This window comes from Podarcis raffonei, chromosome 15, assembly GCF_027172205.1.
Source record: "Podarcis raffonei isolate rPodRaf1 chromosome 15, rPodRaf1.pri, whole genome shotgun sequence".
NCBI lineage: Eukaryota > Metazoa > Chordata > Lepidosauria > Squamata > Lacertidae > Podarcis > Podarcis raffonei.
In genome coordinates, this window is record NC_070616.1 from 20,672,240 (window position 1) to 20,691,046 (window position 18,807).

The 18,807-nt window shown below is 47.2% G+C and overlaps 1 protein-coding gene across 1 annotated transcript; it reads left to right on the forward strand.

Moving 5' to 3' along the window:
- Nucleotides 1–92: 92 nt before the first annotated feature.
- ACAD8 (acyl-CoA dehydrogenase family member 8) lies at nucleotides 93–14,594 on the forward strand. The gene is made up of 11 exons (XM_053367379.1): nucleotides 93–253; nucleotides 2,435–2,535; nucleotides 3,914–4,083; nucleotides 4,181–4,290; nucleotides 6,038–6,114; nucleotides 7,661–7,798; nucleotides 9,600–9,735; nucleotides 9,851–9,948; nucleotides 11,153–11,305; nucleotides 12,748–12,850; nucleotides 13,835–14,594. Exons 1-11 carry the CDS (start codon nucleotides 154–156, stop codon nucleotides 13,885–13,887), a joined length of 1,239 nt encoding a protein of 412 aa, XP_053223354.1. The 5' UTR covers nucleotides 93–153; the 3' UTR covers nucleotides 13,888–14,594.
- The last annotated feature ends 4,213 nt before the right edge of the window (nucleotides 14,595–18,807 follow it).

The following is an 18,807-nucleotide window of genomic DNA, read 5'->3' on the forward strand; positions in this document are numbered from 1 at the left end:
TTTGCAATGGCTTCTGGGGATTGTAGTCTTCTTGGGTAGGAGCCAGAAAGAAAAGTAACGGCAGCCTGTGGAGCTGAGAACAACAATTCCCACAAAGCAGAGCGGCCACCCGGACCTCGTTCACCTGCCCGGGCGACTTAGGTGGTGCTGGCCATGGCTTGGAGAGTGTGCTGCAGGCTGGGGGCCCAACTGAGGAGGCTTCCTGGACGGAGGCACGCATGGGGGCGCCGAGACATCGCCTCCTGCATAGACCGTAAGATTAAGGGGAGATAACCTAACAGTCTGCTGTTTCGGGTTAGGGACAGTCCTCTGGGGAAGAGCGGAGTCTGTCTGTTAGCTGGAGGGAAAGCAAACAACCGGACTCCTTTGCCTTTAGCGGAGGTGTGGCAGGCAGAGATCCAACAGGTTGCGTTGGCCACCGCGTGGTAATGTACCGGGAGGAAACCACCACCGGTTGAACTCCTGCCAACTCTTCTGCTACAGCAGTTGATTCTTCTTTTTTTTGCACGGAGATGATCGGAGGGGAGGTTGCTTGCCGTTTGGGTCATGCTTCATCTGTTGGAATTCTGTCTGCAATGACGCTATTAAGAAGGATTCTCGCTGGAGAGGGAGGTTGGTTCTGGCTTTCCAAATACTGTTGGGCCACAACTCCCAATTGATCCCAGTCAGCATGGAGATGCCACTGTGGATTCAATCTGGGGCCTTCTGCATGCAAAGCAGATACTCTGGCAGGGAGCTGTGGCTTTCCCCATTGTTCCTCATGTGCTGAGATGAGAAGCAGAATTCATTCCATCAGCTCTATGAGGCCACTCCAGTTATTCATTACAAGAACCATTACTTAATTTTTAACAATTGGCATATCCAACCCCCCTCTCCCTGCCCCCTTTTCCTTCTGTGCTGTGGCTTTTGAATTGCAAGCCTGCATGCAGAAAACTTGTCTTGTTTTAGCTGATTATGTGCAAGCTGTTTCAGAAGCAAAGCAGGAATGCTCCAGATAAATAATGTTGTGAGTTGGGCCGTATCCGCAAGTCACCTTCTAATTCCTGGACCTGGCAAGGATTCAGTTGCTGGAGTAGTCAGGCTAGTTTCTTGGCGAGATGGTGGCCTAAGTATGTCATTAAGGCAACCACGGAAGCAGCTCTGGGCCAGAGGGAAAATGGGTGCTCCTTTTCCTTAACTGTCTGGTGAGAAGGACAAGAGCTAAAACAGAGTGTGTGAGAGCGAGAATCTAGAAGTAGGCTGGGCTGCTGAGAGTCAGAGCCGTGCCTGATTTCTGTTTAAATCCAAACTATGGTCAAGGGAAGAGCAAGGCCGCCTTGGGGCGATAGTGGTGTGATTCCCTCCATCGTAGGCTCAGCTTGTGTATATGTGTAAATAAACCATATATCATAAAGACACCACCATTTCTTCCAATCTTCCTCCACCGACTCTTCTCTCTGGTCTCGGATTCTGCCAGTCATTTCCGCCAGTTCCATGTAGTCCATCACCTTGAGAAAAGGAAGAGAAAGGGGGGAAAAACACCTTCATCTGCCATTCTTCCCGGGTGGGTAGATCTTGTGTCTTCCAGTACTTTGCAATAAGTATTCTTGCTGCTGTTGTAGCATACATAAAGAAAGTTCTATCCTTCTTTGGCACCAATTGGCCGACCATGCCCAGGAGAAAGGCCTCTGGCTTCTTCAGAAAGGTATATTTAAATACCATTTTCATTTCATTTCATTTCATCTCCCACAAAGCCTTAATCCTTGGGCATGTCCACCAAAGGTGAAAGAATGTACCTTCAGTCTCTTTACATTTCCAACATTTATTATCGGGCAAATGATAAATTTTTGCAAGCTTGACTGGTGTCATGTACCACCTGTAGATCATTTTCATTATATTTTCTCTTAAGGCATTACATGCCGTAAACTTCATACCTGTGGTCCATAACTGTTCCCAGTCAGCCATCATAATATTATGTCCAACGTCTTGTGCCCATTTAATCATAGCTGATTTCACCATTTCATCCTGAGTATTCCACTTCAACAGCAAGTTATACATTCTTGACAAGCTCTTAATTTTGGGATCTAACAGTTCTGTTTCCAATTTTGATTTTTCCACCTGGAAGCCAAATTTTTAATCCAAATTATATGCTTCCATTATTTGATAATAATGAAGCCAGTCTCGCACTCTATTTTTTAGTTTTTCAAAACTCTGCAGTTTTAATCTGTCTCCCTCTTGTTCCAGAATTTCCCAATATTTCGGCCGACACCACAGTCTCTACTGTCTCCAAACCCTGGGTTAGCGCCTGGAACCTTGCACTACTTGGAGATTGGGTGGCATGCAGCAATAAATATTACTTTCATTAACCTAGAGTGACCTGTTTATTGGAGGATCTCTTCCTCCTTTTTTCCTTGTCTCTGCTTTGAAAGTTTCTCCCCTTTCTTCTGCCTCCCAGCCACAGTGGGTTTGACCGAGGAGCAGAAGGAGTTCCAAAAAGTGGCCTTTGACTTTGCTGCCAAAGAGATGGCCCCCCACATGGCTGAGTGGGATGAAAAGGTGAGAAATCCACTAGGCGTGTAGATACCAGATCTGACGACAATGCTTAAGTGCCTTACAAAGAGAGCAGGTGGGGAAAGCCTGCCCCTGTTTGCTACTGCTGATTGGTTCGTTTGCTTGGGGCTGCTCGCTTCTGCTACTCACTAGCAAACATAAAATGTTAAAGGTGACCTTTCCTGGCTTCCGAGTGGTAGCACTTGTTTATTCACCGGTAAGTTACCCTATGATGCGGGTGGCGTTGTGGGTTAAACCACAGAGCCAAGGACTTGCCGATCAGAAGGTTGGCGGTTAGAATCCCCCTGACAGGGTGAGTTCCCATTGCTCGGTCCCTGATCCTGCCCACCTAGCAGTTCGAAAGCACTTCAAAGTGCAAGTAGATAAATAGGTACCGCTCCAGCAGGAAGGTAAACGGTGTTTCCATGCGCTGCTCTGGTTCGCCAGAAGCAGCTTAGTCATGCTGGCCACATGACCCGGAAGCTGTACGCCGGCTCCCTCGGCCAATAAAGCGAGATGAGCGCCACAACCCCAGAGTCGGCCACGACTGGACCTAATGGTCAGGGGTCCCCTTTACCCTTTACCTAAGTTACCCTATGCTTCAAAAGGCACCTCAGTGGCGGTTTTAGTGTGTATGTATCAGGTTTTACCACTTCAAAGCCACACAGTGTTCCCTCCACATTTGTAAGGAGTAATTCCTTTTGTGTGGCTTCACCTGGAACTGTGGAACTCCCTGCCAATTTACATTCGGCAAGCACCATCATTATATTCTTTTAGAAACCTGCTGAAAAGCATCTGCTTTAGTGGGTCTGTCTGGACACATGGTCTGTTCTTCAATTTATTTTGGATGTGTGTGATTTTTAAGAAGCTTATAACAGTTTTAAAATCTTATCATAGAGTCGGAAAGGACGCCAAGGGCCATCTAGTCCAACCCCCTGCAATGCAGGAATCTCAACTAAAGCACCCAGGACAGATGGCCATCCAACCTTAGTTCAACAACCTCCAATGAAGGAGAGTCCACTACCTTCCAAAGGGAGTCCAGTCCACTGTCGAACAGCTCTTAGCCTCAAAAAGTTCTTCATAATGTTTAGCTGGAATCTTTCCTTTCCTGTAACTCGAAACCATTGGTTTAAGTCATCCTGTTCAGAGTTCCATTCTCCATGTGGCAGCCCTTTAGATATTTGAAGATGGCTCTGATAGCTCCTCTCAAGCAGCAGTTATTCTAGTAAGCCAATATTGTGGTCGGTGGGTGAGGGGTGTTCACCTGCTGCTTCAAAGAAATAGTTGTCCTTGAGAAAAGGAAGAGAAAGGGGGAAAAAAACAAACCTCAAGATTTGTCGAAAACCCAAATGAAGAACTGTTTCCTCTCTCTCTCTCTTCGCAGGAAATATTCCCTGTGGAGACAGTGCGGAAAGCAGCCCAGCTGGGGTTTGGTGGGATCTATGTGCAGCCGGACGTGGGGGGCTCTGGGTTGTCCCGGCTCGACACCTCCATCATCTTTGAGGCTCTGTCGACGGGCTGTGTCAGTACGACAGCTTATATCAGCATCCACAAGTGAGTAATGGGAGGCAGAAGGGCTCGGCCAGGAAGGCCACCTTCAGGCAGAGGGTCTGCATCGTGACCCCTTTTCTTGTGGTTGTCGCTGCTGCAGCATGTGCAATTGGATGATCGACACCTTTGGGACAGAGGAACAGAGGCACAAGTTCTGCCCGTCGCTTTGCAGCATGGAAAAGCTTTCCTCCTACTGTCTGACTGAGCCAGGTGAGGGAGATTTGTTCATTTAGTTAAAAGTTTTTCATCAAATTATATTTTATTGATTTCCGTGCGAAAGCAACAGCAGCAATGAAGAAACAGGTAAGTGTCTCTGCTCCCTCATATAGAAGAAGAAGGAAGCAGCTGAAAAACTTTTGAGGATATCCAAAGTAGATGAAATTAAGAGTCCAAATGGCAGAGGACAGAAGCCACTTCAGACAGTCTCAGGATTGCAGATGGAAAATGAGGACCCCTCCATGACATAGCTGTCAACTTACAGATTTGAAAATAAGGGACCAGCAGCCTTGAAAATAAGGGACCTGCAGCCTCACCTGTTCCAGGCACTCCAGTCTTCCTGTCCTCCTGCAGTCTGGTCAAACTCATGCTGGTAGCTTCGAGAACACCGTCCAACCAACTTTGTAACCAGAGGTTCAACTGAATAGAATCTGAATCACATGCACCACAAGGCCTATATAGCCTCAACTTAAGATGGCTCCCCGGCCTGGCTTTGCACTGCAAAGTTTGCAGCAGCATGTGCAACAAAATGGCGTCCAGCATTCAAAAACCCCCTCAGCTTGCATTAACTAGCCACACACACACAGAGCCTCCTCCCCCTTGCCATGAGATCGCCAGTCACCCATCATTTCAGTCAGCCAGCTCCTTTCTTTTCCCCCATAAGTCAATCGAAGGAGCCTCCAAAACAAATTCAAAAGCCCCCCCTCCCACGAGATCTCCTTTCCTTTCCCCCCACCATGTGCCCCCACTCCAGACAGACCTTTTCACCGGCAAGGGTGAGTGGGCCGTCGATGACGTATCCATCCAATTCCGATCCGAGCACTCAGCACAGGTATGTTCAACTTCTGAGCCCCTCTGAGCCAAAGGCAGAAAGCCCAGCCAGCAGCCAAACGAAGCCTCAAGGAAAACCACCGTCACCTCTCCGCTGGGAAGCGCTGAGCAAAGGCGAGTCCCCAGGGAATGCAGCCGATTTGATCAGCACAAGGCATGCAAGCTCCACCCCCCAGTTGTTCTTAGACTTCTTATTGGGTGAGCAACACAGCCAAGCAACACAGTTGCAGCCTCCCTCCTCTCTGGCCGGCAGGGAGGGAGGGAGAGGAGCTGCTTCCTTTGAAATTTAAGGGACATCATTTAAGGGACATCCATCAATAAGGGACAGCAGCGGGACATGGCGATGGAATAAAGGACTGTCCCTTTAAATAAGGGACACTTGACAGCTATGCTCCATGAATGTATCCAAGTCTTTCAAAGCAAGCTAGTTACTGCCTCCTGCGGGAGTGAGTTCCATACTTGAACTATGCATAGTACGAAAAAGTACTTTTTATTTTTTATTATATCAATAAAAATCTTCCAGTATTCAATTTCCCTGGATGCAAACGAGTTCTAGTGTTCTGAGAGATGGAGAAAAACTTTTCTCCATCAACTCTCTCCATGCCATGGTTAATTTTATAAACCTCTATCATGCCACCTCTTTCTTGCTTTTTCTCTAAAAGGTCCCAAACACTGCAGCGTTTCTTCCCCTGGCGGAGGGGGGGGGTCACTCCATTCCCTTGCTCATTTTGGGTGTCCTTTTCTGAACCCTTTCTGGCTCTACAGTATCCTTGTTGATCTAAGGTGACGAAGGCCACCCTGTGAGCACCCCAAAAATTGGAACCCGGGCCTCTCTTGTCTGAATCTTACTCTTTATTGCTCTTTTAACGGTATCTCAGTTGCAATTGTCTGCCGCTTCTTTCCCAAACAGGAAGTGGAAGTGATGCGGCTTCCCTGCTAACTTCAGCCCGGAAGAAAGGGGACACTTACATTCTGAACGGCTCCAAGGTACCAGGGTCCTCATCTTTGACACCCACTCTTCATCTTCGCCTCAATGAACCCTCCAAAATATTCTTGTGCAGAATTAACTACCTCCCCCTCTTTAGGCTATTTCGGTGGTCCAAGCAGTCATTGCTGCAGATGTCCAGAATGCAATATTTTCTCCCTTCTGCAGTCCCTGCCCCCCCCATGCCTTCTGCACATAAATTATTTGGTTCTGAAGATTGCTTTGGGAATTCCACTTGTGTTTCTTACAGCTATCTGGCTTAAGATAGCTTTGAAAAGGGAAGCGGATAAATGCGCAGTGTTGTTAGGTCAGGTGATGGTTATCATTTGAGGAGCAGTCTTGTTTCCAGATGTGTGCTGTGGGCTAGCTGTCAGATACCTGCCCACGAACAACAAAGCAGGAGACCCACTGCCTCCCCCCCCCGGCTCCTGCTGCTTTGCAGCTGCCTCCCCCCCGATTCCCTTCCCTTCTCCAGATGTGCAGATGTTGACCAGAGTCGGAGATGCTGCTGCCCTTGCTTTTCACTCTCCTTCAGGTTGGTTGTGTGGATTGGGCCTGGAGGAAAAGGCCAGGAGTGTCAGTGAGAGTGAGAGTCAGTGAGAGTGTCAGGAAGAGAGAGGGGCCTGCTCCCTGGGAGCATCTGATCCCCATTCCCTCCAATGTTTCTCCAACGAAAATAGGCATGTTGTAGGGAAAAGCGGGACATTCTGGGATCAAATCAGAAACCAGGACAGCTTCTGTAAATCCAGGACTGCCCCTGGAAAATAGGGACTCTTGGAGATTGCATGTGGGATCAAACCAGGGACCTTCTGCATGCAAACCAGGTGGATACCATCCCACTACATCCTTTCCTAATAACAACAACAACAACAACAACAACAATAATTTATTATTTATACCCCGCCCATCTGGTTGGGCTTCCCCAGCCACTCTGGGCGGCTTCCAGCCAAATATTAAAATACAGCAATACATCAAACATTAAAAGCTTCCCTAAACAGGGCTGCCTTCAGATGTCTTCTAAAAGTTTGGTAGTTGTTGTTCTCTTTGACATCTGGTGGGAGGGTGCCACTACCGAGAAGGCCCTCTGCCTGGTTCCCTGTAATTTGGCTTTTCGCAGTGAGGGAACTGCCAGAAGGCCCTCGGCACTGGACCTCAGTCTCCGGGTAGAACGATGGGGGTGGAGACGCTCCTTCAGATATAGTGGGAGACGGCTGATGTCCGCACCCTTGTTTGTGGCCTTCCTCAAAGCGTCTCCCTGTGTGCTGATGGGGGAAGGGTACTGGGTGCCTGATTCAACGGTGCCCTTCTTAGCTCCATGTTGCCACTCTGCCCTTCCTGTTTATCCTCCCTTGTTTCATCTTAATCTTCTCCCCTCTCCTTTGTTCTTACTCCAGCCCTTCTCTCCTTCCTGGACTTGCATAGCCTTGGATGCACAGGCCCCCCAGGGGCAACCTGTCTGCTTCTTGAGGTCGTCTGGGCTGTAGTAGACTCTCCCTCCCTCCCTCCCCTCCCCTTTCTCTTGAGCCATCCTTATTCTTGTCTCCCTAGGCCTTCATTAGTGGTGGCGGCGACACAGACCTGTATGTGGTGATGTGCCGGACGGGAGGGCCAGGCCCCAAAGGAATCTCATGCCTGGTTCTGGAGAAGGGGACTCCCGGCTTGAGTTTTGGCAAAAAGGAGAAAAAGGTAAGCAGGTCGGGGGGGGGGCGAGGAGACACTCTTGGCTTTTGGGGTGCATGCTGCATTCAGATTAAAAATATGCCACTTTTGCCACTGTGGGGACTTGCTTAAGTGGCCAGCCAGTATATTTTATTTAGCTATAAAAAAATTATCCTATTTATACATCATAAAAAAGAAAAATTATCAAATCAGTTTTCAGCAGTAAAAACATAAAACCATAAAAAGTTAAAAACAAACACCAACAAACCATTGTGGAATTATTATTTATTAAAATGTGCAGTGCTTTTTTCTAAAAAAATGTTTAGGGGTGCTCTCATTTTGACTCAAGTTGGAATTGTGAAAAATAAATACAGTAAATGGACAAAAGTACAGAGATTCACAAAATGTTTAGGGGTATGCGTACCTCCCTGTCCCCCCAGAAAAAAAGCACTGAAAATGTATATACTGCCCCATTCCCATAGATCTCATGGCAGTTCACAACATAAAAATACAGTATTAAAAAAACACAAAATACATGATAAATGTAAGAACAGAAAAAACACAATAATTCCCCCTCCCACATCACATTTAAAAGCGCATCGGATGACAGTCCTGGTTGAAGAGGAATGTTTTCGTCTGATGCCTAAAGGTGTGTAGTGAAGGTGCCAGCCGAACCTCCCTGGGGAGAGCATTCCACAGACAGGGAGCCACCACAGAAAAGGCCACTTCTTGTGTTGCCAACCTCTGGACCTCTCATGGAGGTGGCACACAAAAAAGGGCTTCAGAGGATGATTGCAGGGTTCAGGTTGGTTCCTGGGCCCAGCAGAACAGAAATGTTTTCAGCTGGTGTCTAAAGGTTGGCAGCGAAGGCACCCCGCTGAATCTCTAGTGGCAGAGTGTTCCACAGGACTGGGCTTAATTCAAAATCCTTTATTAGGCATATCACACCTCACATTAACAAACAAACATCATATACAGACTGTATAAAATACGGGCTCAGCGAACACAATTTATCCCAGTCCTATTCTTAACTCCAAAAAATAAATCAATGTACATAAATAATATAATACAACACAGCAACATCACCTACCATTAAAACCACTAAGTCTCTTTATCATGGCCCATTCTTTCTTCATGGACAGCACTTAAAAATTCAGCCGCTATTAAAGTAATTTTATCATCGCTGTCCGCCAGCAGGTCCTGAACAGTTGGTTGTGTAAAAAACTGTCCATTAAATTTTAGGGCCTCAAATAATTGTCTTCTGGCATAACTGCCAAAATCACAGGAAAAGAATATATGTTCTAGAGTATCGGGTTCCTGTTTTCTGCATTTACAGAGACGCTCTGATTCTGGGATAGCTAAGTATCTTCCTCTCACTACCGCCGAGGGAAACATGTTAAATCTGGCCAACATAAACAGCCTACACGATTCATGTTTCTTCAGATTTGTCATGTATCCCTTTTGGAAATCTCTACACAAAGGGAGATTTAGGTGAATAGGAGAGCAGGTGCTGCGCTTTGCAACCTCAAGCATGGCGAGAACACTTTTTTCTGTGAGGGTCTTCCTGATAATTTCCCATATATCTTTGGGATCAGAGATTTCAAAATCAGTTAAAGTGAGCCCTATCGAATCCAGTTTTCTCCTACAAATCACTGATAGATTGTAGATTGCCCTATCACTTAAAAGATCGTAAAGTATAGTATTAGGGGATAGGGCTCTATAATGCAGGAGGATCCAATATTTCAAGGCAGGACTGGGCTTAAGACACAGCAGTGGCATCAGAGCGCAGGAGCAAAAAAAGGCTCTTCTGTTTTCCCCTCCCCTGCAGATGGGCTGGAACTCCCAGCCGACACGCGCTGTGATATTTGAGGACTGTGCCGTTCCGGTCACCAACCGGCTGGGAGAGGAAGGAACGGGCTTCAACATCGCCATGAAGGGCTTGAATGGAGGGAGGATTAACATTGGTAAGAGCGGAAGGGAAAGTGGGAGGTTTGGGCTGCCCACGAGGGGCAGGGGTGGGGGGACGCGACACCAGGCCTCCCGTGCATAATGGAGTCTTCTTCCCCATTCCTCCTGCAGCTTCTTGCTCTCTAGGTGCCGCGCATGCCTCAGTCCTTTTGGCTCGGGATCACCTTAACGTCCGCAAGCAGTTCGGGGAGCTGTTGGCTAGCAATCAGGTGACTTCATCTCGCAACAGCCTGTCGCTCCTGAAACGACAGCTGCAGCTCAGTGGTTGGAGCCCCTGCCTTGCAACCAGAAGGTCCCGGGTTTGATCCCCAGCAGCTCCAAGTTGGGTTGGGAGTGATTCCACGCCTCCTGTGGCACTCAGGGCAGAAGCTAAGGCCACATTCACACCGTCCATTCAAAGCACAATGATATCCCTAGAATCATAGGTTCTCTAGTCCAATGCTCTAATACTGCCCACTGCTGTCCCTGCGTGGGCTCCAGCTGGCAACTTTCCAGTTAACAGCCAGGCACCCTGACCTGTTGTGCTTCAGATCATGGCTTCCCCCAAAGAATTCTGGGAGCTGTAGTTTGTTAAGAGTGCCAAGAGCTGTTTTGAGGTCCTGTTTTGAGTCTGGACCAGTCTGAATAGTTAGCTTTGGTGAAGACTTGACGTTTTTATCCCCCCAAAAGTTTTTGATTGAGTTTCCACTGAAATGAGGTTGCATTTTAATGTTTTAATGTTGTATTCTAATCTTGTTTTTTAAGGTGTATTTCAATCGTTTTTATATTTGGTGTTAGCTGCCCTGAGCCTGGTCTTGGCTGGGGAGGGCAGGGTATAAATTATTATTATTATTATTATTATTATTATTATTATTATTATTATTATTATTATTATTCCCCTCGCAAAGTTACAGTGCCCAGAGTGGTTTAACAAATCAATCCCTCTTCTCCGGGAACTCTGGAAATTGTAGGTCTGGAAGGGGAATAGGGGATCCCCTCTCAACTCTCATCACCTTTGGCAAACTCCAGCTCCCATAATTCTTTGCAAGAAGCACCAATTATTTAAAGTGGCATCGCAGTGCTTTATGATGTGAATGTGGCCTACGAGTGATCCAGCGAGGAGGGACGTAATAAGGCGCTGCCAACCGTGAACCCCACTGAGCACGACACCATCTGCACACTGACCGGCAGCCCCTCTGTGGTGGCTTCCACAACAAGCGTCTGTTCCTAGCCCTACCTGTGCACATAGGATACTGAACTTGGGTCCTTCTGTATGCAAGCATTTGGCCCCCCCTTTGGGCAGGCCCCCTCGCTCCCTGGTTGGGGAGAAATGGGGGAATAGGGCAGCCTCACAGCAGCAGCAAAATTGGGGCCGCTTGCTGGGTTGGCCCTCTGGGTACACCTTTACCTGTTTTGCTGCTTCTCTTTTGGCAGTACCTCCAGTTTCGGCTGGCAGAGATGGCAACCCGCTTGGTGGCTGCCCGGCTCATGGTGCGAAACGCGGCGCAGGCACTGCAGGAGGGGCGCGAGGATGCTGTGGCCCTCTGCTCCATGGCCAAGCTCTTTGCCACGGATGAATGCTTTGCGGTAGGCAAATCCCCCCTCCTCCAGCCCCCCCCAAACAAAAACAAACACATGCATGTTTACTGCAGTTGCAAAGGTGGCGCTTTTTGCATCTTCAAACGTTTAAGCCTTCTTCCTTGGTATTTAAAAGACGCCATCTCGGGAAATGATCAAGAAGTGGTAAGTCAAAGGTAACGATCCCAAGGAATTGGGAAAAGACCTCCTTTGCATTAGCTGCTGCGGCAGCTCATCCACTTTCTCTCGAGCAAGGCTGACCAGAGAGCTCACTGGTGCTGGTGCTCTTTACCGCAGCTACTGTTGCAAGGAAGCAGCAGCAGCTGGGAAACAAGCACAAGGAATGGCAGTTTGCAGACTGCTCCTCCTGCTATCCCAGAAAGCAGGGCAGGAGAAGCAGAAGCAGAAGCCAAATCTATAGGTCCGACTATTCAAGTCAAGGGAAGGTTTGTTGTTCAGTGGTTAACTCACTCAACCACTAGGTGGCAGTGTTGTATTTTAATCCTGGCTTCTGTGAGTCTTTAAAGGCTATTGTGTCTGCTTTCTCTCTGCTTTCGTTTTTTTCAAAAGACTGGTGCGTAAACTCAATTATTTATTGTCCCTCTTCTACTTTGCTGCTGCTGCTATTATTATTATTATTTATTATTATTATATTTACATTTATATCCCAGCTTTTCCCCAAGGAGCTAAAGGTAGTGTGCATAGTCCTCCCTGATTTACCCTCACAACAACAACCCTTCAGTGGTTCAGTGTATCTGAAGAAGTGTGCATGCACACGAAAGCTCATACCAAGAACTAACTTAGTTGGTCTTTAAGGTGCTACTGGAAAGAAATTTGTTTGTTTGTTTGTTTTGAACAACAACCCTGTGAGGTAGTTTGGGCTGAGAGTGGGTGACGAGCCCAGGGTCACCCAGTGAGCTACATGGCTGAGTGGGGATTTGACGTCCTAGTGTCCAGCACTCTAACCACTACACCACACTGCCCCGGGCAAGGTCTTCTCCTTCTGGGGACAAAAGTGGGGAACCTATTTCAGCCTGAGGGCAGTCTACCAGTGCCAGGCATATACACTAGTTCTTCTCCCAGCAATTAGGCTTAAAGAAAAGCATCTTACTGGTGCAATAAAAGGCCTTCTTCAAGTTCAGTTGTGGCACGGGCTGTGTGTGAGGTTTTTTGGGGGGGGAGGAACGGGAGGGTTAATTTTCCCACCCCAGCTATAGTAAACACACCCTTCCAAAACAAACCAGCCCCCTGGACTTGGAGAAGAGACATCTGTCTGCTCTTATAGAAGAGTTCTCGTCTCCCCCCACCCAGCCAAAGTGGGACAGTCAGCAGAGCACTGTAGACCGGATGGGGAGGTCCCAGGGGCCACATTTGGCTTGTGGACTGGCTCATTTCCTCCCCGACCCTCCCGGCTCTGGGGCTCAACTCTTACTTGATTGTGTCTCACGCAGATCTGCAACCAAGCCCTGCAGATGTACGGGGGCTACGGGTACCTGAAGGATTACGCAGTGCAGCAGTTTGTACGAGACATCCGTGTGCACCAGATTTTGGAAGGTGAGTCGTGTGGGGTGCTGCCCTGCAGCCTTGGCTGCTGCCTCATTCTGGTGACTGCATGCAGAAGGAACCTGCTTCAGTCCCTGGCACCTCCAGGTGGGCCCGAGATTGTTCCCCCTTGAAGCCCTGGAGAGCTGCTGCCAGCCAATGTAGTGTAAGTCAACCTTGGGTTACCCAGATGAGACTACAATTCCCATCATCCTTGACCAGTGGCGAGACTGGCTGGGGATGATGGGAGTTGTAGTCCAACAGCAGGGGGAAGAACACAGGTGCAGACAACATGGATCAGCGGTCTGAACTCTGTGTAAGACACTTTCCTATGTCCCTAGATTCCCCTGCTCTCCAGTTTTCTGTTTATGTTGAGACCACATTAATATTCATTAACTGCTAAGTTACAATGAGCTAATTGCATAATGGCTTTACCAATGTCTCCCACTTGCACGGGTCGGCCACATCTCATGGTGTGACCTGTGGGAACTTGGCCCCAAGTTAACAGATGGCTAGGAAACCACCTGCTTTTTAAAACCGACATAGGGAAGATAGGAAGCTGCCTTTTGCAGAGTCAGGCCATTGGTCCATCTAGCTCAGTACTGTCTACACTGACTGGCAGCACCTCTGCAAGATTTCAGACAGGGAGATCCCCAGGAAATGCCATTGGAGAATAAACCTGGGACCTTCCGCATGCAAAGGGCATGCTCTACTCCTTAACTACATCCCTTTCCCTGGGTAGGATATTGCAGTCATAAGCAGGTAGTGCCTGCATACTTTCAACCTTTGCATCCATGAGGACTATAAACTTGCTTGCTTTATCTATGGAAGGAAGAAAACTGGGGTTCTTAGAATTCCCCATCTGCGTCTAGATCTCCAGCACTTACAGGCACCAAATACACAGTTCTGTGATTTGCTAACAAATACCTCTCTCTCTCTCTTTGTCCATCTGTCTGTCTGTCTGTCTCTCTTTCATCTGGCTTCACTGGCCATAAGGCACTAACGAAGTGATGAGAATGATCGTGGCCAGGAATTTGCTACAGCCATAGCGTCAGGAGCTGGTCTTCAGACCCTTGCTTTGCTGGATACGAATTTGGAAAAAGGAGAGTTTGGAGGAGAGTTTTCTTTTTCAGCACCTGCACTCCACCCACCCACCGATCTCTGCCCCGATGGGCATGGCTCAAAACCCACCAGGTGGCAGATGGTGAATGCAGAGCCTTTGCCCCCAAAAGGCCAGCTGCAGGCCTGTTTCTCTGCTCCTCCAAAAGAAACACAGCACTGGCTGAAACTAAACAGCCTGCATCCTCTCCAGCATTTCAAGTTAGCTCCCAATTAGCGGGAGCTACAGTCTTTTGATGGGCTTTGATACCAGAGCCTTGCAATGCGGGTGGGCAGAAGGAAGAGAAAATCCGTTCTGGGTTTTGCACAGGTTGGGGGAAAGGGATAAGCTTGTTACATCCTTATTTCCTAGAGAGTACACATTTTCCCCAGGGGAAAACCACAAAGGCCTTTTAAGCTTTGCCTTTTCTTTCAAGACACAGGTCCTCTTTTTTTAGGTCAAGCTGGCAGGTGAGGAGGAGATCTCTCTTACTAAATCAGGGGTGGCTAAATCCAGATGTTGCTGACATCTCCCATCAGCACCGGAGTCAGCATAGCCATTGGTTAGGGATGATGGAAGTTGTAGTTCTGCAATATCTGGAAGGCCGCAACTTAGCCCTTCCTGTAGTAAACCCAAAGGAGCAGGAACCTGCAGCCTTCCATAGCTCTCATTATTCCTGACCATGTTTGCTAGAGCTGATGGAAGTCGGAGTTGGTAGTCCTCCAGGACTACAGGTTCCCCACGTCTATTAAACCTCACGGCAACCCCCTCGATTTCCACCAAAGCTCACTCTGTCTCCCACCATCGTTCAGATGGTGCTAATCCTCTTCACGATCAGATCATTTTGGCTGCAGCAGGAAAGCCTTTTGACGCACAACTGGGTCTCAATCTGGCAATTTCCAGCGGGCCAATAGCACAAAGAGTGTCAAGAGTGTTGATCCAGGTCATTTTCTTTTACTACTCCATGCTGGAATCAATAAATTGCTGTTTCTAACTTGGTTTGCATTGTCATTTCCCCCCTTATTTTTTTGGTTAAGAGCACAATCCTGCTGATGTGCCTTTTGCTGCTTTTTCCTGTACCTCAGCCTTAAGAGAGCGTTGCAAGGCTGGCAGATTGAGGTGGTCTTCAGGTGGATTGGTGTTGGGAAGGAAGCAGGGATGAGAGGCCACCTTGCATTAGGTTTCTCAATGCCATCGGAAGGACCTGTGCAGGCGAGTGCCCTCCACAAAGTGGCTGCTTATGCATCATCAAAAAAGAGGACAGATCCGCATTCGCTTATATATAGGTGACAGTTTAAAGGTAAAGGTAAAGGTACCCCTGCCCGTACGGGCCAGTCTTGACAGACTCTAGGGTTGTGCGCCCATCTCACTCAAGAGGCCGGGGGCCAGCGCTGTCCGGAGACACTTCCAGGTCACGTGGCCAGCGTGACATTGCTGCTCTGGTGAGCCAGAGCCGCACACGGAAACGCCGTTTACCTTCCTGCTAGTAAGCGGTCCCTATTTATCTACTTGCACCCAGGGCTGCTTTCGAACTGCTAGGTTGGCAGGCGCTGGGACCGAACAATGGGAGCGCACCCCGCCGCGGGGATTCGAACCGCCGACCTTTCGATCGGCAAGCCCTAGGCGCTGAGGCTTTTACCCACAGCACCACCCGCGTCCCAGGTGACAGTTTAAATAAATAAACAAATGAATATTTAAATTAAGGTGACAGTTTAGACCACCATAATTTAAATATTCATTTATTTATGTTTTGCATTCATATCTCCGCTCAGGGTGGAGCTTAGGGTAGTATACATGGTTTTCTCCCCCTCCCTTCACAACAACCCTGCGAGGGAGGAGAGAGTGACTGGCCCAAAGTCATCCCGGGAGCTTCATGGCCTGGTGGGGATTTGAGCCCTGATCTCCCAGGTCCTAGTCCGACATTCTGGTCACATTCACATCGTACATTTTAAAGAGCTATGATTCCACTTTAAACAGTCATGGCTCCCCCCCCCCCCCGAATTATGGGAAGTATACCGGTAACTCTGTGGTTTCTGACGTAAGAGTGTGCAGGGCCAGTGTGATTGTGAATGCCAGCAAAAATCTGAGCAAAAGAAGGGGGTCAGACCTGTTCCTCCTCTCTCTCCCTCCTTCTTTTCTTTAAAAGTTTTTAAAAATTGTGTGTGTGTGTGTGTGTGTATATATATATATATATATATATATATTACTTTTTTAAAGAAGATAATATACAAACAGATCAGCAAAAAGAAAGCAGCATGGCGTACTGGCTTTCTCCTGGTTACGTCAAACTGCTTATATTCCTTTGCATCATTATATTTACAAAGGAACAAGGATTTACACTTCTCTTTCATCTTCATAAGAGTTGGAAGGTACCAAGGCTCATCTACTCCAACCTCCTGCAATGCAGGCATGTGTTTGTTGCTGGGAAAGCGAGATACAAACAGAGAACCAAACCAAAACCATTGTTTGCTGCTATTTATTGGTCGTGTGTCTCACGTAGGAGTGTCCCAAAGCGACCTAAGGATGGCGGCTGACGGTCATGCTCCTTATCAGCTATATGTGCAATAAAACACTGCCAAATGGTATAAAATGTGACCTTTGCCTTTTGATTCCGTAGGATCTGTATCTGGTTAGTTAATCTCCCTGTTAAAGTGACCTCCTAGATTTTCAGGTACAAACATTCCAGCATCTTACTGTCCAAATCATTCCAGTGTCTTCCAACTGACAGTTGGGCCACTGCAAAAAATAAAAAGAAAGAAATCCCCCAACTTACTTATGGGCAACACCTTTCCCTGGAAGTGGGTCCATGAGTGAGTCTCTGGTTTGTGTCACAAGCCTATGCCTTGAATATTTTCAGGACCTAAAAATCTCCCTGCTCTGTCTTCATTTCTGGAATGGCTGCCTTAGGACAGCACCATTGCATTCCACAACAGTCCATTCCCAACTGCAGAACTGGCCACGCCAAACTTCCTACCTTGTTGCCATTGCAGGGTATATCCCCAAATAGCTTCTCTAGACACTCAAGAGAGTCTGGAGAAGAGCTCTGTACAAGAAAGCAGTGGCGTAGCGTGGGGGGTGCAGGGGGGGCCGGGCGCACCGGGCGCAACATCTGGGGGGGCGTGCTCGCACTCGCAGCTCTCTGCCCCCTGATAAAATCCACGGGTTAGGGAGCGCAAATTACTTGCCTTGCCCCGGGTGCTGACAACCCACACTATGCCACTGCAAGAAAGAGAGCTTTACAACCTTAAGTGACTCCCTTAAGAGGCCAGGTTGCAGCGTCTGAGACTTTTTAGTATAGAGAAAATTTGGGCAAGAGGTGACATGACAGAAGTTCATAAAATTATGACAAATGTTGGAAATGTAAAGAGAATGAAGGTACATTCTTTCACCTTTGGTGGACGTGCCCAAAGATTAAGGCTTTCTGGGAGATGATCTATAATGAAATGAAAAAGGTATTTAAATATACCTTTCTGAAGAAGCCAGAGGCCTTTCTCCTGGGCATAGTCGGCCAATTGGTGCCAAAGAAGGATAGAACGTTCTTTATGTATGCAACAACAGCAGCAAGAATACTTATTGCAAAGTATTGGAAGACACAAGATCTACCCACCCTGGAAGAGTGGCAGATGAAAGTGATGGACTTTATGGAATTGGTGGAAATGACTGGCAGAATCCGAGACCTGGGAGAAGAGTTGGTGGAAGAAGATTGGAAGAAATTTAAAGATTATCTGCAGAAACATTGTAAAATTAATGAATGTTAAAATGATGTTGGATTGGAAATAAGTGGTATTAGCAACAAAGTTAATAAGAATATGCAAAAATGAATTGATAATGGATGAAAATATAGAGTTATAAAATGTTAAGATATAGAGTTAAGATAAATGAAAGAGGGTAAGGATTTGCTGATTTGATTATTTAAATGGGAATACAAGAAGGGGAGGTGTGAGGAGGTCAAAGAAACAAGCAAATGAGTTAAGTTATGAAAAATGGAATTGTTTTTAATTTTTCTTATTTTTTCTTTGCTTTTGTATGTTGTATCTTTATTTTTCTTTTTTCTTTTATTATGTGTTTTTGTATTTATGTTTTTGTAAAACTGCAATAAATATTTCTTTTTAAAAAAAGAAGTTCATAAAATTATGCACGGCATGAAGGAAGCGGATAGTGAAAAGGTTTTTTCTTCCTGGAACTCGGGAGACATTCCATGAAGCTGAACGCTGGAAGATTCAGGGCACATAAAATAAAGTGTTTCTTGACGCAACACAGTTAAACTGTGGAATTCCCTCCCACAGGAGGCAGGGATGGCCATGAAAGTGGATGGCTTTAAAAGGCCGGGCAAATTGTGTAGAAGACAAGAACTACTGTGTTTTCCACTTCATAAGACACACTTTTTTCTTCCTAAAAAGTAAGGGGAAATGTCTGTGCATCTTATGGAGCAAATGCATGGTTCCTGGAGCCGAATTGCCCAGGGGCAAAAAGCAGATCCTGCTCTTATTTTTTGAAAGAGGGAAGTGGGTGTGGGAACAAAGCTGCTGATTGTTTGCTGATTGGGGAGAGAGATAAGGGATGCTAGAGATAAAGGAGGCTGCCTGGGAGGGGGGATGTAAAGACAGCAAACTTGCCAAGGGGGGGAAACAGGAAGACTAAAGCAATAAGGAGAGAAATTAGAAGAAAAGGAGGAGCAAAAAACTGCTCCAGCTAAGGAAAAGACACGAAGGCAAACGAGGGAAGGGAGTGTTGGAAGGAAACAGCTGATCAGTGGGATCGAAAGAGAGATAAGGGACGCTAGCGGAGGCTGCCTGTGAGAGGGGAGGTAAAAGCCCATGGATCCTCAGGATTTGTGCATTGGGTCACCCCAAATTCAACATCAGATCAC